General features: G+C 41.0%; 1 protein-coding gene across 2 annotated transcripts in view; it reads left to right on the forward strand.

Annotated features, from left to right (window-relative positions):
* Positions 1 to 9,552, forward strand: part of LOC106883508 (G protein-signaling modulator 2) — a 34,030-nt gene extending 24,478 nt beyond the window's left edge. For both annotated transcript variants that reach the window (XM_089343165.1, XM_089343166.1), the window contains exons 5-11: positions 182 to 446; positions 4,092 to 4,195; positions 4,680 to 4,738; positions 4,926 to 5,011; positions 5,695 to 5,877; positions 7,071 to 7,260; positions 8,087 to 9,552. In XM_089343165.1, coding sequence (XP_089199291.1) covers positions 182 to 446; positions 4,092 to 4,195; positions 4,680 to 4,738; positions 4,926 to 5,011; positions 5,695 to 5,877; positions 7,071 to 7,260; positions 8,087 to 8,289 — 1,090 coding nt within the window. In that variant the 3' untranslated portion in view covers positions 8,290 to 9,552. The remainder of the gene's footprint in view (positions 1 to 181; positions 447 to 4,091; positions 4,196 to 4,679; positions 4,739 to 4,925; positions 5,012 to 5,694; positions 5,878 to 7,070; positions 7,261 to 8,086) is intronic.
* Positions 9,553 to 26,679: the final 17,127 nt, after the last annotated feature.

Below are 26,679 nucleotides of genomic sequence, written 5' to 3' on the forward strand. Positions count from 1 at the left end.
ATAAACAAAATCGATTTCGTTTTTATTCTTAAAATTTTCAGTTTGAGTACATTTTACCTGTGAGTTTACTCACCACTCAACCATATCATTTACTTGTGTGTTCAGTAATCCGACAACGCAGCTCCGTGTTTTCGTTTCTTTTTATTTAATTCTTTGCTTTTTTTTTTTATTTATTTCACAGTAAAACATTACAGATTGCAAAGCAGTTACTAGACAAAGCATTGGAGGCACAAGCATGCTACAGTCTGGGCAACACATACACATTACTGCGTGATTATGAGAAGGCCATTGAATTTCATCTACGCCACCTGGAGATTGCTCAGCAACTAGCTGACAAGGTTGGCGAAGGTCGAGCGTGCTGGAGCTTGGGCAATGCCTACACAGCTCTTGGCAATCATGAGAAAGCGCTGCAGTTTACGAGTAAACATTTGCATATCTCGAAAGAGGTAAGTTAAGAAATTTAATACATATAATGTACATACTTGTGTCTGGTTTTATATATATGTATATATATATCGTTCATCGTTTAACGTCCGCTTTCCATGCTAGCATGGGTTGGACGATTTGACTGAGGACTGGTGAAACCGGATGGCAACACCAGGCTCCAGTCTGATTTGGCAGAGTTTCTACAGCTGGATGCCCTTCCTAACGCCAACCACTCAGAGAGTGTAGTGGGTGCTTTTACGTGTCACCCGCACGAAAACGGCCACGCTCGAAATGGTGTCTTTTATGTGCCACCCGCACAAGCCAGTCCAGGGGCACTGGCAATCATAAATATATAGGGATTGACAGTAACCTGCTTCTCCAACATACTGAGAATTCAGAAATAGCAGCCAAAGAACTACTGATTCCAAAACTACAAATTTTACTCTAAATTGATAGCGATAGTTTTGATACACACAGAACAAAAAACAGTAGAGAAGAGTAAAAAAACCACTTGCCTTTAGTTAATTTAGTACGATCGTTTCACAGTTAAGAGCATCGTACTAAATTAACTAAAGGCAAGTGGTTTTTTTACTCTTCTCTACTGTTTTTTGTTCTGTGTGTATCAAGAATATCGCTATCAATTTAGAGTAAAATTTGTAGTTTTGGAATCAGTAGTTCTTTGGCTGCTATTTCTGAATTCTCAGTATGTTGGAGAAGCAGGTTACTGTCAATCCCTATATATTTATGATTATAAATGATTTTACCGAAAAGGTTTTTTCATACTGAGCTACCCGGCAAAATTGTTAATTATTAATTTTATTACTAATTGACGATTCCCTGCCCTGCATATCTATATATATATAAATATATAGTTTTAGGGAAAAGAACCAAGGTTCATGAACTCATCGATGAAAATCCACTGTCACACATAGAAAAAATTAATTAGTAAAAGCACAATAAATAAGTATAATATAATACAAAGTAAATATCATAAGATGATAATAATAATAATAATAATAATAATAATAATATTATCTTTATCTTATGATATTTACTTTGTATTATATTATAATTATTTATTGTGCTTTTACTAATTAATTTTTCTATGTGTGACAGTGGATTTTCATCGATGAGTTCATGAGTTCTTTTCCCTAAAACTATATATTTATATATATATATATATATATATATTTAATACTGTGAAACTTAATTTAATTTTAATTTTTAATAAATTGATTTTAACTGAGTTTTTACCTGTAATTTTCGATTTTATCCCTAATATTATTATTATTATTATATATATATATATATATATATATATATATATATATATAATTTAGATTGGAGCCTGGTGTTGCCATCCGGTTTCACCAGTCCTCAGTCAAATCGTCCAACCCATGCTAGCATGGAAAGCGGACGTTAAACGATGATGATGATGATGATATATATATATATAAAAGCTTGGTGGTTAAGAAACTCATTTCTAATCTGCTTGGTTCCAGGCTGGGAAACAAGTTCGTTAACCACCAAGCCTATATCTATATATGTTGAACCATTAATCCCTACACATTTTTTCTCTCTCCTTTTTTTTCCTCTCAATCCTTTCTGTCGAAGAGCGTAGGCTCAAAATGTCAAAGACTTTTCCATTCGTCCTGAGCATCAAACTATTACACCTGCTTGATGTTCCTTCACCTGTCTTTATCTTTCATTTTCTGTAAATTTGAACTATATATATACAGGGTTGGCCAAAAGTCACCCGACAGTAAATCAAAATTCCATGAATACTATCCGTAATTCTGTATTGACTCAAATGGAAAAATGTGTCGCTCAAGAAGGACTTCAGTTTGAACAATTTTCATGATGTTTCATATTTAGATGCTTTTATTAAATTCATTCAGTTGTTAAACATAATTAAAGCTTGGAATTAAATGGTTTTGATTTACTGTCAGGTGGCTTTTGGCCAACCATGAGAAGGGATGACCACTAAGTGGACATCCTTTATGCTAGAAATCGACCATCAACAGTCAGACCATAAAAGAAAAGAATGTTCTCGAAAGAATACAGAAGGAAAGAATAAAGAGAAAAATTCTAATGAGAGGCTGTCATAAGAATCATAAAATGATCATTGCTAGACTTAAATGAATTATTATTATGCAACAACATACATAATAAACATACTGCTTTGTTTTTATGCTTTTGGGTGTGTTAAATGTGTATCATATCATACAGGTGAGAAAGTGATATTCTAAATGCAGCAGAAAGATTGGGTATTTTACCCTTATATGTGTGTGTGTTGGCACTCCGTCGCTTACAACGTCGAGGGTTCCAGTTGATCCGATCAACGGAACAGCCTGCTCGTGAAATTAACGTGCAAGTGGCTGAGCACTCCACAGACACGTGTACGTTGTGGTGGAAGAGTACAGCAGGGTTCGCCACCATCCCCTGCCGGAGCCTCGTGGAGCTTTAGGTGTTTTCGCTCAATAAACACTCACAACGCCCGGTCTGGGAATCGAAACCGCGATCCTATGACCGCGAGTCTGCTGCCCTAACCAATGGGCCATTGCGCCTCCACCCTTATATAACAGAAAAAAAAATTGCCAGCAGACAGTCATGGGACTCGAACCTGCACCTCCCTGATAGTGGACAATTTAGCTTAATTGGTAGAGTACTCAACCAGTATCTGGGAGGTGTGGGTTCAAGCCCTATGGCTGTCTGTTGACAACTTTTTCTATAAGGGTAAAATACCCAATCTTTCGGCTGTTTTCACAGCTATACTGCATTTAAAATATTACTTTCTTGTCTGCGTGATACAAATTAAATATATTTTTCTGGCGAACAAGAAGGCAGACAATTTCCTAAAACAAGATAAAGCAAGATCCTGGTTTCAATTCCTTTACTTTTCTCTCTCTCTCTCTCTCTCTCTCTCTCTCTCTCTGTCATATTATTTCATTATTTGTTATAAATAAAGTGTAAACAGGCGTAGGAGTGGCTGTGTGGTAAGTAGCTTGCTTACCAACCACATGGTTCCGGATTCATTCCCACTGCGTGGCACCTTGGGCAAGTGTCTTCTACTATAGCCTTGGGCCGACCAAAGCCTTGTGAGTGGATTTGGTAGGCGGAAACTGAAAGAAGCCCGTCATATATATATATATATATATATATATATATATATATATATATATATATGTATATGTATGTTTGCGTGTCTGTGTTTGTCCCCCCACCATCATTTGACAACTGATGGTGGTATGTTTACATACCTGTAACTTAGCAGTTCGGCAAAAGAAACCGATAGAATAAGTACTAGGCATACAAAGAATAAGTCCTGGGGTTGATTAGCTCGACTAAAGGCGGTGCTCCAGCATGGCCGCAGTCAAATGACTGAAACAAGTAAAAGAGTAAAAGAGTGCTGATTCTACCAGTTTGTCATTTCTTGTAAGAATTACTAACTTTTTGGAATGGCATGAAAGCTACAACTTGCAATTTCTATTAAGTAGGAAGATTTTATGTAGTCGTTCAACCTGCTGATCATAGCAACCAAATCTCCTTTAGTTCTGGAGGGAGGTCATGGATAGACTGGTCAGGGTCAATACATTCATACAACAATGTTATCATGTCTAATTAAAACAATCAACCTCAATTATTTCTTTCTCATCTTATGGCAGATTGGTGATGAAAATGGACAAATTTCAGCACAAATGAATCTCGCAGACTTAAGGAATTTATTAGGAATTGTAGATAGTAGCAAACATTTGGCCAAAGACAACAGGTAAGTAATAGAGTTAATATTATAATATTTTCTAATTAATTATTTAATAATTAATATTTCTCTTGTAAATCTGCTTCAGATATCTTCAAACAATGTCTCTCTTGTATACCTGTAAATCACCTGTGATTGATTTTCAATCAATCACAGGTGATATACAGGTATACAAGAGAGTTTTAATGTGGGCACTCTTCCAATCAATCACAGGTAATTTACAGGTATACAAGAGAATTTTAATGTGGGCACTCTTCCAATCAATCACAGGTGATTTACAGGTATACAAGAGAGTTTTTATGTGGACACTCTTACACCCAGGTGGCTTACGGTCAATCATTACATGAGGATGTCAGCTATAAAAACTTTCTATGGCACCAATTCCTATGAGTTTCCCTAGTTTTCTTGACTTTCTCATTAGTTTTGTAGAACTGCACTAAAATCCTTTTGTTCTCTCTGTCATTTCGTCTTTGTCATTTTTTTTTTCTTCCAGTAAGAAGTCTGAAAGAAATGGTCTCTCAAACAGCACTGCTGAAGATGATAAAAATAATGGTAAGATCAAAGTTTGTCTTCAAATATAAAGCTGGGGGATGGGTTGTAGAAGAAGGTCACTTCACGACAAAGCAGTTTGACCTTTGCCTCTTGACATCTGTTATTTTATCTGAATGTTATAAAAAAATGTTTTATTTTTGCTCTAAGTTTTAAGAATTTGTTTGTCTTTCTCTTTTGTACATTCCAGGGCTCAAAACTTTCAGAACTCGGCGTTTTAGCATGGAGAATATGGAGCTGATGAAGTTAACACCAGACAACAAGGCCAATGCGAAGGTACGCATCGCTCTATTCACTGCCCTCATCTGTAACAACTTCAGAATCGATAGGTTCCCAGTTCAACTCTAACCTTAGATTCACTTATTCTCTTTTCTTTAGTCTCTTTCCTTGAGAGGCTCAGATTAAAATATCTCCACAGTATTTGTTCTAGCTCACTGTGCTCTGAGTTCAAATCCTGCCCAGGCTAATTTTGTATTTGATTCTTTTGGTGGGGTTCATAAAATACTAAACCAAATCAAGGGCCCATTCTTTTCTATGTCTCTTATCAGATAATGGAGAGAGATGGGGCTTTTCTAAGTTTAGATAGCCATGCTACATCATATGCCCTTATGCTGCCCTTTGGAGTGGGGGGGGGGGGCAATTTGACATTTGACCCTTTAGCATTCAGATTACTTTGTCAAATGTTATGCTAATTTATTCAGATTTTTAAAAATTAATCCAGTGTTATCTTGTAGCTTTGAAATTTCAATGATGTGATTGTTTGTTTTTAGAATTACATTGCAGGGTTGGTGTGAGAGGTTGGATCTGGCCAGTTTGAACATAAAACAGTTAGAATGTTTGGGCCGCTTTAAATGCTAATGGGTTAAGTAATTCCAAAGAATTTGGGGAGTAGAAACACAAAAACGAATATCAGCAGAAACTAAACAGCCATGTGTAACCATAGTTTGTTTCCATTGTAGCAAACTTCTCAATCCGATGCAGCTGGAGGAGACCGAAGTAGTGGCGCCAGACCCAAGACTGCTAAATTCCAGAGAGCAGCTACAGTTGCTACTGAAAATGCCTGTGATGGAAACCATCTTAGTATAAGACCTGTTGCTCGACCAAAGTCTGCTGAACTAATCAGTGCTATTTCTCAAGAGAAGGTAGGTTAACACTAAACATGGTTTTTCTTTTTGTTAATTTATAATTTCCATTGTCATTTGGACAAGTATTGGGCCAGTCCTTCAAGTATTCATCATCGTCATTTAACGTCCACTTTTTCTTGCTTGCATGGGTCAGACATTGAGGCAGATTTTCTATGGTCAGATTCCTTTCTTGTTGCCAATCCTCATCTATTTCCTCACCTATTTCCAAGCAAACTAATATTTTCCTGTGGCCAGGCTCTTTCCTATGGCTCTTCACAGAAGACTGAAAACAAACAACCTTGCTTTTTTTTATCAACTGTAAAAAGTAATTCTTTTAGTTTGTAAAGAAAACATGTCTTCAGAAGCAGCAACGACAGAGATTGGGATGTGTCACAGACACAGTCACAGCCAATTGGTCAGGAAAGCATGTAGTTCCAGGTTCAGTCCTACTGTGTGGCACTTTGGGTGGGTTTTCTACTTACAAGACTTAGAAGGGGTTGGTCATTGGGTTAATCAATGCCTTATGAGTGGAACATGTACACATGTTAGAAACCTGAGGTATGTGTGTGTTCATATCTGTTCTATGTATTGGTTAGTTTTGTTTGAATTGTATTTCAATGGAAACTTATAACAAATATATGATGTGTGTGTGTGTGTGACCAGTGTATGAAGGATGTAAATGTCACTGAGAAGAAAAAAAAGAGAAGAAACAGGTGCTTTTCAAACAAAGTCCCCTGTTTATACTTGTTCTGCAACAAGTTACAGATACTCCCTTAGCATGCTGTTGCAGGAAATGCAGTGATTGGCTGATTGGAAATTTGTAAACAATGATGTCATTAATCACAAACTGTGGGAATTGTGGAAGCGGAATAAAAAGTTTGTTTCCCAACCCCTTGGCTTTGGATTCAACCCCACAGCATGGCGCCTTGGGCAAGTATTTTCTTCTATACCTTGATCAATGCCTTAGTGTGAATTCAGTAGACAGAAATTGTGTAGGAGCCCATTGTGTGTGTGTGTGTGCATGCATGCATTACTATCTCCCTGGTTTCAGGTCATGCAATAGTTGTAAATGAGTGTCACCGTCGTACAAGTGGTGTCCTTTCTTTCCAATCTTCTTCTCATTCAGCCAATCACAGTCTCTCTCTCTCTCTCATTCATCCAATCACAGTCTCTCACACTTTCTCTCTCTCTCTCTCTCTCTCTCCACACAGCCTTCTGAAGGTGGACCTGATGATGATGGATTTTTTGACTTGCTGTCCCGTACTCAGGGTCGAAGGATAGATGACCAGCGATGTTCGTTTCGAGTTCCAAAGAAGACTGGATCTACCGACTCAGACACGCCATCCTCCTCCTCTTCCTCTCACCACATGCCTAGTGTACCAGAAGTCCCTCGCAAGTCCTGTAAGTATTAATTACATTTATTTCAATACAATGTTGTGTTTACATCTCTATACAAGGATATATAGGAATACATGAGTAAATGTATAAGGTGTGTGTGTGTGTATATATATATATATATATATATATATATATATATATAGGCGCAGGAGTGGCTGTGTGGTAAGTAGCTTGCTTACCAATCACATGGTTCCGGGTTCGTTCCCACTGCGTGGTACCTTGGGCAAGTGTCTTCTACCATAGCCTCGGGCCGACCAAAGCCTTGTGAGTGGATTTGGTAGACGGAAACTAAAAGAAGCCTGTCGTATATATGTATGTTTATATGTGTGTGTGTCTGTGTCTGTCCCCCCAACATCGTTTGACAACCGATGGTGGTGTGTTTACGTCCCCGTAACTTGGCGGTTCAGCGAAAGAGACCGATAAAATAAGTACTAGGCATCCAAAGAATAAGTCCTGGGGTCGATTTGCTCGACTAAAAGGCGGTGCTCCAGCATGGCCACAGTCAAATGACTGAAACAAGTAAAAGAGTAAGTGTCTTCTACTATAGCCTCGGGCCAACCAAAGCCTTGTAAGTGGATTTGGTAGACGGAAACTGAAAGAAGCCCATTGTATATATGTATATATATGTGTGTGTGTCTGTGTTTGTCCCCTCCCCCAACATCGCTTGACAACCGATGCTGGTGTGTTTACGTGATCGTTTCCCAAGGTCAGGGTTGAAAGTGTTTGCGAAGGGTTAGTGAAGGGCCTTCACTTCTAACTAAACCCAGACTGTTTACTGTGATGCCGCTGGAAAACATTGTGTAATTGTTAAATTGTTTTCCTCTTTCAGCTCCAACTCCTGGGGAAGAGTTCCTCGATATGATTGCCGGTTTACAGAGTTCACGCATGAATGACCAACGAGCAAGTCTACCACAGTTTCCAGGACTGACCTCAAGAGCAGTGATCAGACCTTATCTGGAGAAGAAGAAAGATGATACAGTTCCAGATGATAAGTTTTTTGATATGTTGATGAGATGTCAAGTAAGTTATTAATTATTCTGAGTTCAAATCTTGCTTTCACCCCTCTGGGAACACATACATACATTATATGTATATATGCTTATACACATATGCATAAATACATAGACACACATAACGTCTATACTGGGTTGACTAAAAAGGTTTTTGTCAATGCTAAACTTCAAGCACTCTAATAAGTAGCTACCTTCAGTCTGTCCCTTGCACCTGTACACTCAATTCAGTCTGTCCCTTGCACCTGTACACTCAATTCAGTCTGTCCCTTGCACCTGTACACTCAATTCAGTCTGTCCCTTGCACCTGTACACTCAATTCAGTCTGTCCCTTGCACCTGTACACTCAATTCAGTCTGTCCCTTGCACCTGTACACTCAATTCAGTCTGTCCCTTGTTTATGTGCACTCGTTAGATACTTGACATTTCAATATATTTTTGAAGTGAATTTGAGGCAAGACTGTGTTTTTGTCTGCTTAGGAACACCCTGGAAATGGACGATCAAAACAAACATAATCAACATTCACAAATACCGAAATCAAATGTGGAAAACCATCTGCATCAGTTTAATTGTTATGTTAGCAGTCTTGATGTTTAGGTTGCACATCAATTGAACGAGTCTAACTTCGCCTGGGATTTCTTATTCTCAATTTTTTTGTAGAAAGATGAAGAAAATTATCCTTTATTGAAGAGAATGGTGAGAGGAGTGCAAAATGGATTGTCTATAAGAAATGTAATGTGTAAACAATCGTTGAGAAACCATGGTAAACCAGCACAAGCAACCTGCAAAGGAGGACTTCATCTGAAGAAGGTTATGCTTTCGATTTGGTGAGATTAGAAGGGTGTTGTCTTTTATAAGATTTTTTCCCATGGATAGGACCATCAATTTGCATGTGTACTGTGACCAGTTGTACTAATTAAACACAGTAATCCACTAGAAGCATCCAGCTCTTGAGGACATTGTCTTTCATCATGACAAACCCAGACAGCACAAGTCTTTGCAGATGCAGCAGAAGTTGCTAGGATTTTAGAGGGAGGTTTTGCCATGCTCTCCATATTTGCCTGAACTTGTTCCGTCAGATTTTCACTGTTTTCATTCTCTTTAAAATTCCCTGAAAAGACGGACAATCAATTATGAAGAAGATGTGAAAACTCACCTGGAAGAGTTTCTCGCCAGTAAAAACAAGTAATTCTTTAAGCAATGAATAATGGATCTGCCTACAAGATAGCAAAAGATAATGGAACGAAATTATATCATTGATTGAATAAAATACTTTGTGTTCTTTTTTCATCTGTTTCAGTCATTTGACCGCAGCCATGCTGGAGCACCGCCTTTCATTGAGGAAACCGACCCCAGGACTTATTCTTTCTAAACCTAGTACTTATTCTATCAGTCTCTCATGCTGAACCGCTAAGTGACGGGGACATAAACACACCAGCATCAGTTGTCAAGTGATGTTAGGGGGACAGACACACAAACATATCATATACATACATAGGACAGGCTTCTTTCGGTTTCCGTCTACCAAATCCACTCACAAGGCTTTGGTCGGCCCAAGGCTATAGTAGAAGACACTTGCCCAAGGTGCCATGCAGTGCAATTGAACCCGAAACTATATGGATTGTAAGCAAGCTACTTTATTTCATTAAATATTGGCCATTAAGGCCTTACAAAGAGGGGACAAACAAGGACAGACAAACGCAAAGTAGCTGCGGGCTGGACACGGACATTGATGAGATGAAGGTAAAGGCAATCCACAGCAACAGGAACACAGAAATCCTCAGAATTTTTTCCTCAAGTCTTTCGGAGGCGAGATACGCCCACAAAAAGCGACAGTTCTCTCAATTAAGTGAGACACAAAAAGTCTTTTCACAAAAAAAAAATTCTCAGTCCGCTCTCATGGGGAGTCGAACACGCCCACCAACAACAGCGAACGAGAACACAATTTGCTCACTATAAAATGAACAACAAATACAACCGCTGTGGCAGAAGAAATTGCCCAGAGCCAGGCTAAATTTACTGAAACAAATTAAACACAATAAGTTATACCTAGCTCAAAAAAAAACAATTCCACCTACCTCGGCTGGCTTCTCAATGGTTCAATTTTTCGACGGTATCAAGACGACACCCGTCCACACAGTTCTTCAGTTCTTCTCAATGGTTCAACATTGGACGTAGCTGAATCACAACCGTCCACTCCGTTCTTCGTGTCTACCGGAAGTAATTAACGCGCAAGACAGGAAGTCGAGTAAGCAAGCTACTTACCACACAGCCACTCTTGCGCCTAATACTTCTTATTTTCATTAAAGAAAAAAAACTTTTTTGCCAACCCAATACATATATATATATATATATATATATATGTGCATATATATGTGTATATATACATATATGTATAAACATATATATATATATATATATGCATATATATATATATCTATATATATGTATATAAAAGTATATATGTATATATATATATATGTGTATATGTATATAAGTATGTATACGTACGTATATGCGTATATATACGTGCCTACGTACGTATATGCCTATATATACATACGTATATGCGTATATATACGTACGTACGAATATATTCATACGTCCTAACGTATATATACGTATATGCGTATATATACGTGCGTACGTACTATATGAGTATATATTCGTGCGTACGTACGTATAAATACGTACGTGGATTCGTATATATACCTGCGTACGTACGTATATGCTTATATATACGTACGTGCGTATATATGCGTGCGTACGTACGTATATGCGTATATATACGTACGTACTTATAAATAAGTACGTATATACTTAGCTACGTACGTATATATATATAGGTGCGTACGTACGTATATGCGTATATATACGTACGTATGTATATATACGTGAGTACCTACGTATATGCGTATATATACGTGCCTACGTACGTATATGCGTATACGTACGTACGTACATGCGAATATATACGTACGTACATGCGTATATACGTACGTATATAGACGTGCGTACGTATGTGCGTATATATTGCGTACGTACGTAAATGCTTATAGCTACGTACGTATATGCGTATATATACTTACGTATGTGCATATATATATACGTACGTGCGCATATGCGTATATATACATACGTATGTACGTATATATACGTGTGTATGTACGTATATTCGTATATATACGCACGTACGTATATGTGTATATATACGTGCCTACGTACTTATATGCGTATATGTACGTACGTATGTATATGGGTATATATATGTACGTATGCATACGTACGTATATGTGTATATATAAGTGCCTACGTACGTGTATGCGTATATATACATGCGTGCGCACGTATATACGTGTGTGCGTGCATACGTACGTATATGCGTATATATACGTGCGTACATACGTATATGCTCATATATACGTTCCTACGTACATATATGCGTATATATATACGTGCGTACGTACGTATATGCGTATATATACATACGTATTACGTACGTATATGCGTATATATACGTGCGTACGTACGTATATTCGTATATATACGTACGTACGTATATTCCTATATATGCGTGTCTACGTACGTATATGTGTATATATATATACGTACGTACGTACGTATATGCGTATATATACGTACGTACGTACGTATATGCGTATATATACATACGTATATGCGCATATATACGTACGTACTTATAAGCATATATATACGTACGTACTTATATATATATACGTACGTACTTACGTATATATGCGTATGTATGTATATATACGTACGTATGTATTTATATGTACGTACGTATATATACGTTCTTACGTATATATACGTACGTATATGCGTATATATAAGAACTTACGTACGTACGTTCATTCATTCTATCGTTCGTTTTTTCGTTCGTTCGTACGTACATTCGTTGTTCGTACGTACGTTCGTTCGTTCGTAAGTACGTACGTTCATTCCTTCGTTCGTTTGTTCGATCGTTTGAACGTTCGTTCGTTCATACGTACGATCGTTCGTTCGTTCGATCGTTTGTACGTACGTCCGTTCGTTAGTTCGTTCTTTCGTTCGATTGATCATTCGTACGTACGTTCCTTCCTTCGATCGTTCGTAAGTACGTACGTTCATTTGTTAGTTCGTTCTTTCGTTCGTTCGATCGATTGTACGTACGTACGTTCGTTCCATCGTTCGTTCGTTCGATCACTCGTACGTACGTTCATTCGAACGTAAGTTCCTTCCTTCGATCATTCGTTTGTTCGTACGTACGTTCGTTCATCCATTCTTTCGTTCGTACGTACGCAAAGTTCGTTTGATCTTGCGGTCATTCGTTCGCTCGTTCCTACGTACGTACGTGCGTATGTTCGTTCTTTCATTAGATCGTTCGTTCCTTCGTTCGTTAATTCGTACGTACGTTCGTTCGTTCCTTCCACCGTTCGTACGATCGTTCGTACTTACTTACGTACGTTCGTTCATTCGTACATACGTACGTAATTACGTTCGTTCGTTCGTACTTACGTGACTTCGTTCGTTCGTACATACGTACATACCTACGTAAGTACGTTCTTTTGTTCGTTTGTTTGTTCGTAAGTACGTACGTTCATTCCTTCGTTCGTTTGTTCGATCGTTTGAACGTTCGTTCGTTCGATCATTCGTTTGATCGTACGTACGTTCGTTCATCCATTCTTTCGTTCGTACGTACGTAATTAAGTTCGTTTGATCTTGCGGTCATTCGCTCGCTCGTTCCTACGTACGTACGTGCGTATGTTCGTTCTTTCGTTCGTTCGTTCGATCATTCGTACGTTCGTTCGTTCCTTCCACCGTTCGTTCGTACGTACGTACGTAATTACGATCGTTTGTTCTTTCGTACTTGCGTACGATCGTTCGTTCGTAAGTACGTACGTTCATTCGTTAGTTCGTTCTTTCGTTCGATCGTTTGTACGTGCGTACGTCCGTTCGTTATTTCGTTCGATCGATCATTCGTACGTTCGTTCGTACGTAAGTACGTACGTTCCTTCCTTCGATCGTTCATTCGTACGTACGTACGTTCGTTCATCCATTCGTTCGTGCGTACTTACGTAATTAAGTTCGTTTGTTCGATCGTTCGTTCGTACGTAAGTACGTACGTTCGTTCCTTCGAGCGTTCGTTCGTTCGTTAGCTGGTTATTTCGTTCGTTCCTTCGTACGTAATTACGTTCGATCGACCGTTCGTTCGTTCGTACTTTCATTCGTTTGTTCGTTGATTCATACGTACGTACATACCTGTGTACGTACGTACATACGTACGTTCGTTCCTTTGATCGTTCGTACGTACGTTCGTTCATCCATTTGTTCGTTCATTCGTATGTACGTACGTAATTACGTTCGTTCGTACATACGTAAGGATGTACGTTCGTTCGTTTGTTCGATCGTTCGTTCGTACGTATTTACGTTCGATCGACCGTTCGTTCGTTTGTACTTTCATTCGTTTGTTCGTTGATTCATACGTACGTACATACCTGTGTACGTACGTACGTACGTACGTTCGTTCCTTTGATCGTTCGTACGTACGTTCGTTCATTCGTATGTACGTACGTAATTACGTTCGTTCGTACATACGTAAGGATGTACGTTTGTTCGATCGTAAGTACGTACATTCATTCGTTAGTTCGTTCTTTCGTTCGATCGTTTGTGCGTACTTACGTCCGTTCGTTCGTAGGTAAGTACGTACGTTCCTTCCTTCGATCTTTCGTTCGTACGTACGTATGTTCGTTCATCCATTCGTTTGTACGTACGTAATTAAGTTCGTTTGATCTTGCGGTCATTCGTTCGCTCGTTCCTACGTGCGTATGTTCGTTCGTTAGTACGTTCGTTAGTTCGTACGTACGTTCGTTAGTTCGTACGTACGTTCGTTCGTTCCTTCCACCGTTCGTACGATCGTTCGTTCGTTCATACTTACGTACGTTGTTCATTCGTACATACGTACGTAATTACGTTCGTTCGATCGATCGTTCGTTCCTCCGTACGATCGTTCAATCGTTTGTACGTACGTCCGTTCGTTAGTTCGTTCTTTCGTTCGATTGATCATTCGTACGTACGTAAGTACGTACGTTCCTTCCTTCGATCGATCGTTCGTAAGTACGTCCGTTCATTTGTTAGTTCGTTCGTACGTACGATCATTCGTTCGTTCGTACGTTCGTAAGTACGTACGTTCGCTCTTTTGTTCGTTTGTTCGTTCGTAAGTACGTACGTTCATTCCTTCGTTCGTTTGTTCGATCGTTTGAACGTTCGTTCGTTCATACGTACGTACGTTCGTTCGTACGTAAGTACGTATGTTCTTTCCTTCCATTGTTCGTTCGTTCGTACGTAGGTACGTAATTACGTTCGATCGATCGTTCGTTCTTCCGTTCGATCGTTTGTACGTACGTCCGTTCGTACGTTCCTTCCTTCGATCGATGGTTCGTAAGTACGTACGTTCGTTCGTTCTATCACTCGTACGTACGTTCATTCGTACGTAAGTACGTACGTTCATTCCTTCGATCATTCGTTTGTTCGTACGTATGGTCGTTCTTTTGTTCGTTTATTCGTTCGTAAGTACGTACGTTCATTCCTTCGTTCGTTTGTTCGATCGTTTGAACGTTGGTTCGTTCATACGTACGATCGTTTGTACGTACGTACGTAATTACGTTCGTTCGATCGATCGTTCGTTCGTTCGTACTTACGTGACTTCGTTCGTTCGTACATACCTACGTAAGTACGTTCTTTTGTTCGTTTGTTTGTTCGTAAGTACGTACGTTCATTCCTTCGTTCGTTTGTTCGATCGTTTGAACGTGCGTTCGTTCGATCATTCGTTTGATCGTACGTACGTTCGTTCATCCATTCTTTCGTTCGTACGTACGTAATTAAGTTCGTTTGATCTTGCGGTCATTCGTTCGCTCGTTCCTACGTACGTACGTGCGTATGTTCGTTCGTTAGTTCGTTCGTTCGATCATTCGTACGTTCGTTCGTTCCTTCCACTGTTCGTTCGTACGTACGTACGTAATTACGTTTGTTCGATCGATCGTTTGTTCTTTCGTACTTGCGTACGATCGTTCGTTCGTAAGTACGTACATTCATTCGTTAGTTCGTTCTTTCGTTCGATCGTTTGTACGTGCGTACGTCCGTTCGTTATTTCGTTCGATCGATCATTCGTACGTTCGTTCGTACGTAAGTATGTACGTTCCTTCCTTCGATCGTTCATTCGTACGTACGTACGTTCGTTCATCCATTCGTTCGTGCGTACTTACGTAATTAAGTTCGTTTGTTCGATCGTTCGTTCGTACGTAAGTACGTACGTTCGTTCCTTCGAGCGTTCGTTCGTTCGTTAGCTGGTTATTTCGTTCGTTCCTTCGTACGTAATTACGTTCGATCGACCGTTCGTTCGTTCGTACTTTCATTCGTTTGTTCGTTGATTCATACGTACGTACATACCTGTGTACGTACGTACATACGTACGTTCGTTCCTTTGATCGTTCGTACGTACGTTCGTTCATCCATTTGTTCGTTCATTCGTATGTACGTACGTAATTACGTTCGTTCGTACATACGTAAGGATGTACGTTCGTTCGTTTGTTCGATCTTTCGTTCGTTTGATCATTCGTACGTACATTCGTTCATTTCTTCATACGTACGTACGTTCGTTTGTTCGATCGTTCGTTCGTACGTTCGTTCCTTCGAGCGTTCGTTCGTTCGTTAGCTGGTGATTTCGTTCGTTCGTTCGTACGTAATTACGTTCGATCGACCGTTTGTTCGTTCGTACTTTCATTCGTTTGTTCGTTGATTCATACGTACGTACATACCTGTGTACGTACGTACATACGTACGTTCGTTCCTTTGATCGTTCGTACGTACGTTCGTTCATTCGTATGTAGTACGTAATTACGTTCGTTCGTACATACGTAAGGATGTACGTTTGTTCGATCGATCGTTTGATTATTCGTACGCACGTTCGTTCGTTTCTTCATACGTACGTACGTTCGTTCGTTCCTTCGATCGTTCGTTCGTAAATACGTACGTTCATTCGTTCGTTCGTACTTACGTACGTACGTAAATAACTTCGTTCCTTCGTACATAAGTACATACCTACGTAATTACGTTCTTTCGTACTTACGTTCGATCGTTCGTTCGTAAGTACGTACGTTCATTCGTTAGTTCGTTCGATCGTTTGTACGTACGTACGTTCGTTCGTACGTAAGTACGTACGTTCCTTCCTTCGATCGTTCGTTCGTACGTACGTTCGTTCATCCGTTCATTCGTACGTACGTACGTAATTAAGTTCGTTTGATCTTGCGTTCATTCCTTCCATCGTTCTTTCGTACGTACGTACGTAATTACGTTCGATCGGTCGTTCGTTCTTTCGTACTTATGTACGATCGTTCGTTCGTACATAAGTTCGTACGTTCGTTCGTTCGTAAGTACGTACATTCATTCGTTAGTTCGTTCTTTCGTTCGATCGTTTGTGCGTACTTACGTCCGTTCGTTCGTAGGTAAGTACGTACGTTCCTTCCTTCGATCTTTCGTTCGTACGTACGTATGTTCGTTCATCCATTCGTTCGTACGTACGTAATTAAGTTCGTTTGATCTTGCGGTCATTCGTTCGCTCGTTCCTACGGGCGTATGTTCGTTAGTTCGTTCTTTCATTAGATCGTTCGTTCCTTCGTTCGTTAGTTCGTACGTACGTTCGTTCGTTCCTTCCACCGTTCGTACGATCGTTCGTTCGTTCGTACTTACGTACGTTCGTTCATTCGTACATACGTACGTAATTACGTTCGTTCGATCGATCGTTCGTTCCTCCGTACGATCGTTCGATCGTTTGTACGTACGTCCGTTCGTTAGTTCGTTCTTTCGTTCGATTGATCATTCGTACGTACGTAAGTACGTACGTTCCTTCCTTCGATCGATCGTTCGTAAGTACGTACGTTCATTTGTTAGTTCGTTCGTACGTACGATCATTCGTTCGTTCGTACGTTCGTAAGTACGTACGTTCGCTCTTTTGTTCGTTTGTTCGTTCGCAAGTACGTACGTTCATTCCTTCGTTCGTTTGTTCGATCGTTTGAACGTTCGTTCGTTCATACGTACGTACGTTCGTTCGTACGTAAGTACGTATGTTCTTTCCTTCCATTGTTCGTTCGTTCGTACGTAGGTACGTAATTACGTTCGATCGATCGTTCGTTCTTCCGTTCGATCGTTTGTACGTACGTCCGTTCGTTAGTTCGTTCTTTCGTTCCATTGATCATTGGTACGTACGTTCCTTCGTACGTTCCTTCCTTCGATCGATCGTTCGTAAGTACGTACCTTCGTTCATCCATTCTTTCGTTCGTACGTACGTAATTATGTTCGTTTGATCTTGCGGTCATTCGTTCGCTCGTTCCTACGTACGTACGTGCGTATGTTCGTTCGTTAGTTCGTACGTACGTTCGTTCGTACATACGTACGTAATTACGTTCGTTCGATCGTTCGTTCGATCGTTCGTTGGCTCGTACGTAGGTAACTTCGTTCGTTCGTACATACGTACATACCTACGTAAGTACGTACGTTCGTTCTTTTGTTCGTTTATTCGTTCGTAAGTACGTACGTTCATTCCTTCGTTCGTTTGTTCGATCGTTTGAACGTTCGTTCGTTCATACGTACGATCGTTCGATCGTTTGTACGTACGTCCGTTCGTTAGTTCGTTCTTTAGTTCGATTGATCATTCGTTCGTGCGTAAGTACGTACGTTCCTTCCTTCAATCGTTCGTAAGTACGTACGTTCATTTGTTAGTTCGTTCTTTCGTTCGTTCGATCGATTGTACGTACGTTCGTTCGTTCGATCACTCGTACGTACGTTCATTCGTACGTAAGTACGTACGTTCCTTCCTTCCATCATTCGTTTGTTCGTACGTACGTTCGTTCATCCATTCTTTCGTTCGTACGTACGTAATTAAGTTCGTTTGATCTTGCGGTCATTCGTTCGCTCGTTCCTACGTACGTACGTGCGTATGTTCGTTGTTTCATTAGATCGTTCGTTCCTTCGTTCGTTAGTTCGTACGTACGTTCGTTCGTTCCTTCCACCGTTCGTACGATCGTTCGTTCGTACTTACGTACGTTCGTTCATTCGCACATACGTACGTAATTACGTTCGTTCGTTCGTACTTACGTAACTTCGTTCGTTCGTACATACGTACATACCTACGTAAGTAGGTTCTTTTGTTCGTTTGTTTGTTCGTAAGTACGTACGTTCATTCCTACGTTCGTTTGTTCGATCGTTTGAACGTTCGTTCGTTCATACGTACGTTCGTTCGTACGTAAGTACGTATGTTCTTTCCTTCCATCGTACGTTCTTTCGTACGTAGGTACGTAATTACGTTCGATTGATCGTTCGTTCTTCCGTACGATCGTTTGTACGTACGTCCGTTCGTTAGTTCGTTCTTTCGTTCGATTGATCATTCGTACGTACGTTCGTTCGTCCATTCTTTCGTTCGTACGTACGTAATTAAGTTCGTTTGATCTTGCGGTCATTCGTTCGCTCGTTCCTACGTACGTACGTGCGTATGTTCGTTCGTTAGTTCGTACGTACGTTCGTTCGTTCCTTCCACCGTTCGTACGATCGTTCGTTCGTTCGTACTTACGTACGTTCGTTCATTTGTACATACGTACGTAACTACATTCGTTCGATCGATCGTTCGTTCATTCCTTCGTTCGTTTGTTCGATCGTTTGAACGTTCGTTCGTTCATACGTTCGATCGTTTGTACGTACGTCCGTTCGTTAGTTCGTTCTTTCGTTCGATTGATCATTCGTACGTTCGTTCGTGCGTAAGTACGTACGTTCCTTCCTTCGATCGATCGTTCTTAAGTACGTACGTTCATTTGTTAGTTCGTTCTTTCGTTCGTTCGATCGATTGTACGTTCGTACGTTCGTTCCATCGTTTGTTCGTTCGTTCGATCACTCGTACGTAAGTACGTACGTTCCTTCCTTCGATCATTCGTTTGTTCGTACGTACGTTCGTTCATCCATTCTTTCGTTCGTACGTACGTAATTAAGTTCGTTTGATCTTGCGGTCATTCGTTCGCTCATTCCTACGTACGTACGTGCGTATGTTCGTTCTTTCATTTGAACGTTCGTTCGTTCATACGTACGTTCGTTCGTACGTAAGTACGTATGTTCTTTCCTTCCATCGTACGTTCGTTCGTACGTAGGTACGTAATTACGTTCGATTGATCGTTGGTTCTTCCGTACGATCATTCGTTCGTTCGATCGTTTGTACGTACGTCCGTTCGTTAGTTCGTTCTTTCGTTCGATTGATCATTCGTACGTACGTTCGTTCGTTCGTACGTACGTTCGTTCGTTCGTACGTTCCTTCCTTCGATCGATCGTTCGTAAGTACGTACGTTCATTTGTTAGTTCGTTCTTTCGTTCGTTCGATCGATTGTACGTACGTACGTTCGTTCGTTCGATCACTCGTACGTACGTTCATTCGTACGTAAGTACGTACGTTCCTTCCTTCCATCATTCGTTTGTTCGTACGTACGTTCCTTCATCCATTCTTTCGTTCGTAGGTACGTAATTAAGTTCGTTTGATCTTGCGGTCATTCGTTCGCTCCTTCCTACGTACGTACGTGCGTATGTTCGTTGTTTCATTAGATCGTTCGTTCCTTCGTTCGTTAGTTCGTACGTACGTTCGTTCGTTCCTTCCACCGTTCGTACGATCGTTCGTTCGTACTTACGTACGTTCGTTCATTCGCACATACGTACGTAATACGTTCGTTCGATCGTTCGTTCGTTCGTACTTACGTAACTTCGTTCGTTCGTACATACGTACATACCTACGTAAGTACGTTCTTTTGTTCGTTTGTTTGTTCGTAAGTACGTACGTTCATTCCTACGTTCGTTTGTTCGATCGTTTGAACGTTCGTTCGTTCATACGTACGTTCGTTCGTACGTAAGTACGTATGTTCTTTCCTTCCATCGTACGTTCGTTCGTACGTAGATACGTAATTACGTTCGATTGATCGTTCGTTCTTCCGTACGATCGTTTGTACGTACGTCCGTTCGTTAGTTCGTTCTTTCGTTCGATTGATCATTCGTACGTACGTTCGTTCGTCCATTCTTTCGTTCGTACGTACGTAATTAAGTTCGTTTGATCTTGCGGTCATTCGTTCGCTCGTTCCTACGTACGTACGTGCGTATGTTCGTTCGTTAGTTCGTACGTACGTTCGTTCGTTCCTTCCACCGTTCGTACGATCGTTCGTTCGTTCGTACTTACGTACGTTCGTTCATTTGTACATACGTACGTAATTACATTCGTTCGTTCGATCGTTCGTTCGATCGATCGTTCGTTCGTTCGTACTTACGTAACTTCGTTCGTTCGTACATACCTACGTCAGTACGTACGTTCGTTCTTTTGTTCGTTTATTCCTTCGTAAGTACGTACGTTCATTCCTTCGTTCGTTTGTTCGATCGTTTGAACGTTCGTTCGTTCATACGTTCGATCGTTTGTACGTACGTCCGTTCGTTAGTTCGTTCTTTCGTTCGATTGATCATTCGTACGTTCGTTCGTGCGTAAGTACGTACGTTCCTTCCTTCGATCGATCGTTCTTAAGTACGTACGTTCATTTGTTAGTTCGTTCTTTCGTTCGTTCGATCGATTGTACGTTCGTACGTTCGTTAGTTCGTTCTTTCGTTCGATTGATCATTCGTACGTACGTTCGTTCGTTCGTACGTACGTTCGTTCGTTCGTACGTTCCTTCCTTCGATCGATCGTTCGTAAGTACGTACGTTCATTTGTTAGTTCGTTCTTTCGTTCGTTCGATCGATTGTACGTACGTACGTTCGTTCGTTCGATCACTCGTACGTACGTTCATTCGTACGTAAGTACGTACGTTCCTTCCTTCCATCATTCGTTTGTTCGTACGTACGTTCCTTCATCCATTCTTTCGTTCGTAGGTACGTAATTAAGTTCGTTTGATCTTGCGGTCATTCGTCGCTCCTTCCTACGTACGTACGTGCGTATGTTCGTTGTTTCATTAGATCGTTCGTTCCTTCGTTCGTTAGTTCGTACGTACGTTCGTTCGTTCCTTCCACCGTTCGTACGATCGTTCGTTCGTACTTACGTACGTTCGTTCATTCGCACATACGTACGTAATACGTTCGTTCGATCGTTCGTTCGTTCGTACTTACGTAACTTCGTTCGTTCGTACATACGTACATACCTACGTAAGTACGTTCTTTTGTTCGTTTGTTTGTTCGTAAGTACGTACGTTCATTCCTACGTTCGTTTGTTCGATCGTTTGAACGTTCGTTCGTTCATTCGTACGTTCGTTCGTACGTAAGTACGTATGTTCTTTCCTTCCATCGTACGTTCGTTCGTACGTAGATACGTAATTACGTTCGATTGATCGTTCGTTCTTCCGTACGATCGTTTGTACGTACGTCCGTTCGTTAGTTCGTTCTTTCGTTCGATTGATCATTCGTACGTACGTTCGTTCGTCCATTCTTTCGTTCGTACGTACGTAATTAAGTTCGTTTGATCTTGCGGTCATTCGTTCGCTCGTTCCTACGTACGTACGTGCGTATGTTCGTTCGTTAGTTCGTACGTACGTTCGTTCGTTCCTTCCACCGTTCGTACGATCGTTCGTTCGTTCGTACTTACGTACGTTCGTTCATTTGTACATACGTACGTAATTACATTCGTTCGATCGATCGTTCGTTCGTTCGTACTTACGTAACTTCGTTCGTTCGTACATACCTACGTCAGTACGTACGTTCGTTCTTTTGTTCGTTTATTCGTTCGTAAGTACGTACGTTCATTCCTTCGTTCGTTTGTTCGATCGTTTGAACGTTCGTTCGTTCATACGTTCGATCGTTTGTACGTACGTCCGTTCGTTAGTTCGTTCTTTCGTTCGATTGATCATTCGTACGTTCGTTCGTGCGTAAGTACGTACGTTCCTTCCTTCGATCGATCGTTCTTAAGTACGTACGTTCATTTGTTAGTTCGTTCGATCGATTGTACGTTCGTACGTTCGTTCCATCGTTTGTTCGTTCGTTCGATCACTCGTACGTAAGTACGTACGTTCCTTCCTTCGATCATTCGTTTGTTCGTACGTACGTTCGTTCATCCATTCTTTCGTTCGTACGTACGTAATTAAGTTCGTTTGATCTTGCGGTCATTCGTTCGCTCATTCCTACGTACGTACGTGCGTATGTTCGTTCTTTCATTTGAACGTTCGTTCGTTCATACGTACGTTCGTTCGTACGTAAGTATGTATGTTCTTTCCTTCCATCGTACGTTCGTTCGTACGTAGGTACGTAATTACGTTCCATTGATCGTTGGTTCTTCCGTACGATCATTCGTTCGTTCGATCGTTTGTACGTACGTCCGTTCGTTAGTTCGTTCTTTCGTTCGATTGATCTTTCGTACGTACGTTCGTTCGTTCGTACGTTCCTTCCTTCGATCGATCGTTCGTAAGTACGTACGTTCATTTGTTAGTTCGTTCTTTCGTTCGTTCGATCGATTATACGTACGTACGTTCGTTCCATCGTTCGTTCTTTCGTTCTATCACTCGTACGTACGTACATTCGTACGTACGTTCCTTCCTTCGATCATTCGTTTGTTCGTACGTACGTTCGTTCATCCATTCTGTCGTTCGTACGTACGTAATTAAGTTCGTTTGAACTTGCGGTCATTCGTTCGCTCGTTCCTACGTACGTACGTGCGTATGTTCGTTCGTTAGTTCGTACGTACGTTCGTTCGTTCCTTCCACCGTTCGTACGATCGTTCGTTCGTACTTACGTACGTTCGTTCATTCGTACATACGTACGTAATTACGTTCGTTCGATCGATCGTTCGTTCGTTCGTACTTACGTAACTTCGTTCGTTCGTACATACGTACATACCTACGTAAGTACGTACGTTCGTTCTTTTGTTCGTTTATTCGTTCGTAAGTACGTACGTTCATTCCTTCGTTCATTTGTTCGATCGTTTGAACGTTCGTTCGTTTATACGTACGATCGTTCGTTCATTCGATCGTTTGTACGTACGTCCGTTCGTTAGTTCGTTCTTTCGTTCGATTGATCATTCGTACGTACGTTCGTTCGTACGTAAGTACGTACGTTCCTTCCTTCGATCGTTCGTAAGTACGTACGTTCATTTGTTAGTTCGTTCTTTCGTTCGTTCGATCAATTGTACGTACGTACGTTCCCTCCATCGTTCCTTCGTTCGTTCGATCACTCCTACGTACGTTCATTCGTACGTTCCTTCCTTCGATCATTCGTTTGTTCGTACGTACGTTCGTTCAACCATTCTTTCGTTCGTCCGTACGTAATTAAGTTCGTTTCATCTTGCGGTCATTCGTTCGCTCGTTCCTACGTACGTACGTGCGTATGTTCGTTCTTTCATTAGATCGTTCGTTCCTTCGTTCGTTAGTTCGTACGTACGTTCGTTCGTTCTTTTCACCGTTCGTACGACCGTTCCTTCGTTCGTACTTACGTACGTTCGTTCATTCGTACATACGTACGTAATTATGTTCGTTCGATCGATCGTTCGTTCGTTCGTACTTACGTGACTTCGTTCGTTCGTACATACCTACGTAAGTACGTTCTTTTGTTCGTTTGTTTGTTCGTAAGTACGTACGTTCATTCCTTCGTTCGTTTGTTCGATCGTTTGAACGTTCGTTCGTACTTACGTACGTTCGTTCATTCGTACGTACGTACGTAATTACGTCCGTTCGTTCGTACTTACGTACGTTCGTTCATTCGTACGTACGTACGTAATTACGTCCGTTCGTTCGTACATACCTACGTCAGTACGTACGTTCGTTCTTTTGTTCGTTTATTCGTTCGTAAGTACGTACGTTCATTCCTTCGTTCGTTTGTTCGATCGTTTGAACGTTCGTTCGTTCATACGTACGATCGTTGGATCGTTTGTACGTACGTCCGTTCGTTAGTTCGTTCTTTCGTTCGATTGATCATTCGTACGGACGTTCGTTCGTGCGTAAGTACGTACGTTCCTTCCTTCGATCGTTCGTAAGTACGTACGTTCATTTGTTAGTTCGTTCTTTCGTTCGATCGATTGTACGTACGTACGTTCGTTCCATCGTTTGTTTGTTCGTTCGATCACTCGTACGTACGTTCATTCGTACGTAAGTACGTACGTTCATTCGTACGTAAGTACGTACGTTCCTTCCTTCGATCATTCGTTTGTTCGTGCGTACGTTCGTTCATCCATTCTTTCGTTCGTACGTACGTAATTAAGTTCGTTTGATCTTGCGGTCATTCGTTCGCTCGTTCCTACGTACGTACGTGCGTATGTTCGTTCTTTCATTTCGATTGATCGTTCGTTCTTCCGTACGATCGTTCGTTCGTTCGATCATTTGTACGTACGTCCGTTCGTTTGTTCGTTCTTTCGTTCGATTGATCATTCGTACGTACGTTCGTTCGTTCGTACGTTCCTTCCTTCCATCGATCGTTCGTAAGTACGTACGTTCATTTGTTAGTTCGTTCTTTCGTTCGTTCGATCGATTGTACGTGCGTACGTTCGTTCCATCGTTCGTTCGTTCGTTCTATCACTCGTACGTACGTACATTCGTACGTACGTTCCTTCCTTCGATCATTCGTTTGTTCGTACGTACGTTCGTTCATCCATTCTTTCGTTCGTACGTACGTAATTAAGTTCGTTTGAACTTGCGGTCATTCATTCGCTCGTTCCTACGTGCGTATGTTCGTTCGTTAGTTCGTACGTACGTTCGTTCGTTCCTTCCACCGTTCGTACGATCGTTCGTTCGTTCGTACTTACGTACGTTCGTTCATTCGTACATACGTACGTAATTACGTTCGTTCGTTCGTACTTACGTAACTTCGTTCGTTCGTACATACGTACATACCTACGTAAGTACGTACGTTCGTTCTTTTGTTCGTTTATTCGTTCGTAAGTACGTACGTTCATTCCTTCGTTCGTTTGTTCGATCGTTTGAACGTTCTTTCGTTCATACGTACGATCGTTTGTACGTACGTCCGTTCGTTAGTTCGTTCTTTCGTTCGATTGATCATTCGTACGTACGTTCGTTCGTGCGTAAGTACGTACGTTCCTTCCTTCGATCGTTCGTAAGTACGTACGTTCATTTGTTAGTTCGTTCTTTCGTTCGTTCGATCGATTGTACGTACGTACGTTCGTTCCATCGTTTGTTCGTTCGTTCGATCACTCGTACGTACGTTCATTCGTACGTAAGTACGTACTTCCCTCCTTCGATCATTCGTTTGTGCGTACGTACGTTCGTTCATCCATTCTTTCGTTCGTACGTACGTAATTAAGTTCGTTTGATCTTGCGGTCATTCGTTCGCTCGTTTCTACGTACGTACGTGCGTATGTTCGTTCTTTCATTTGAACGTTCGTTCGTTCATACGTACGTTCGTTCATACGTACGTTCGTTCGTACGTAAGTACGTATGTTCTTTCCTTCCATCGTACGTTCGTTCGTACGTAGGTACGTAATTACGTTCGATTGATCGTTGGTTCTTCCGTACGATCGTTCGATCGTTTGTACGTACGTCCGTTCGTTAGTTCGTTCTTTCGTTCGATTGATCTTTCGTACGTACGTTCGTTCGTTCGTACGTTCCTTCCTTCGATCGATCGTTCGTAAGTACGTACGTTCATTTGTTAGTTCGTTCTTTCGTTCGTTCGATCGATTATACGTACGTACGTTCGTTCCATCGTTCGTTCTTTCGTTCTATCACTCGTACGTACGTACATTCGTACGTACGTTCCTTCCTTCGATCATTCGTTTGTTCGTACGTACGTTCGTTCATCCATTCTGTCGTTCGTACGTACGTAATTAAGTTCGTTTGAACTTGCGGTCATTCGTTCGCTCGTTCCTACGTACGTACGTGCGTATGTTCGTTCGTTAGTTCGTACGTACGTTCGTTCGTTCCTTCCACCGTTCGTACGATCGTTCGTTCGTACTTACATACGTTCGTTCATTCGTACATACGTACGTAATTACGTTCGTTCGATCGATCGTTCGTTCGTTCGTACTTACGTAACTTCGTTCGTTCGTACATACGTACATACCTACGTAAGTACGTACGTTCGTTCTTTTGTTCGTTTATTCGTTCGTAAGTACGTACGTTCATTCCTTCGTTCGTTTGTTCGATCGTTTGAACGTTCGTTCGTTTATACGTACGATCGTTCGTTCATTCGATCGTTTGTACGTACGTCCGTTCGTTAGTTCGTTCTTTCGTTCGATTGATCATTCGTACGTACGTTCGTTCGTACGTAAGTACGTACGTTCCTTCCTTCGATCGTTCGTAAGTACGTACGTTCATTTGTTAGTTCGTTCTTTCGTTCGTTCGATCAATTGTACGTACGTACGTTCCCTCCATCGTTCCTTCGTTCGTTCGATCACTCCTACGTACGTTCATTCGT

The sequence above is a fragment of the Octopus bimaculoides genome, chromosome 27 (genome assembly GCF_046866305.1).
Source record: "Octopus bimaculoides isolate indiv1 chromosome 27, ASM4686630v1, whole genome shotgun sequence".
Classification (NCBI taxonomy): domain Eukaryota; kingdom Metazoa; phylum Mollusca; class Cephalopoda; order Octopoda; family Octopodidae; genus Octopus; species Octopus bimaculoides.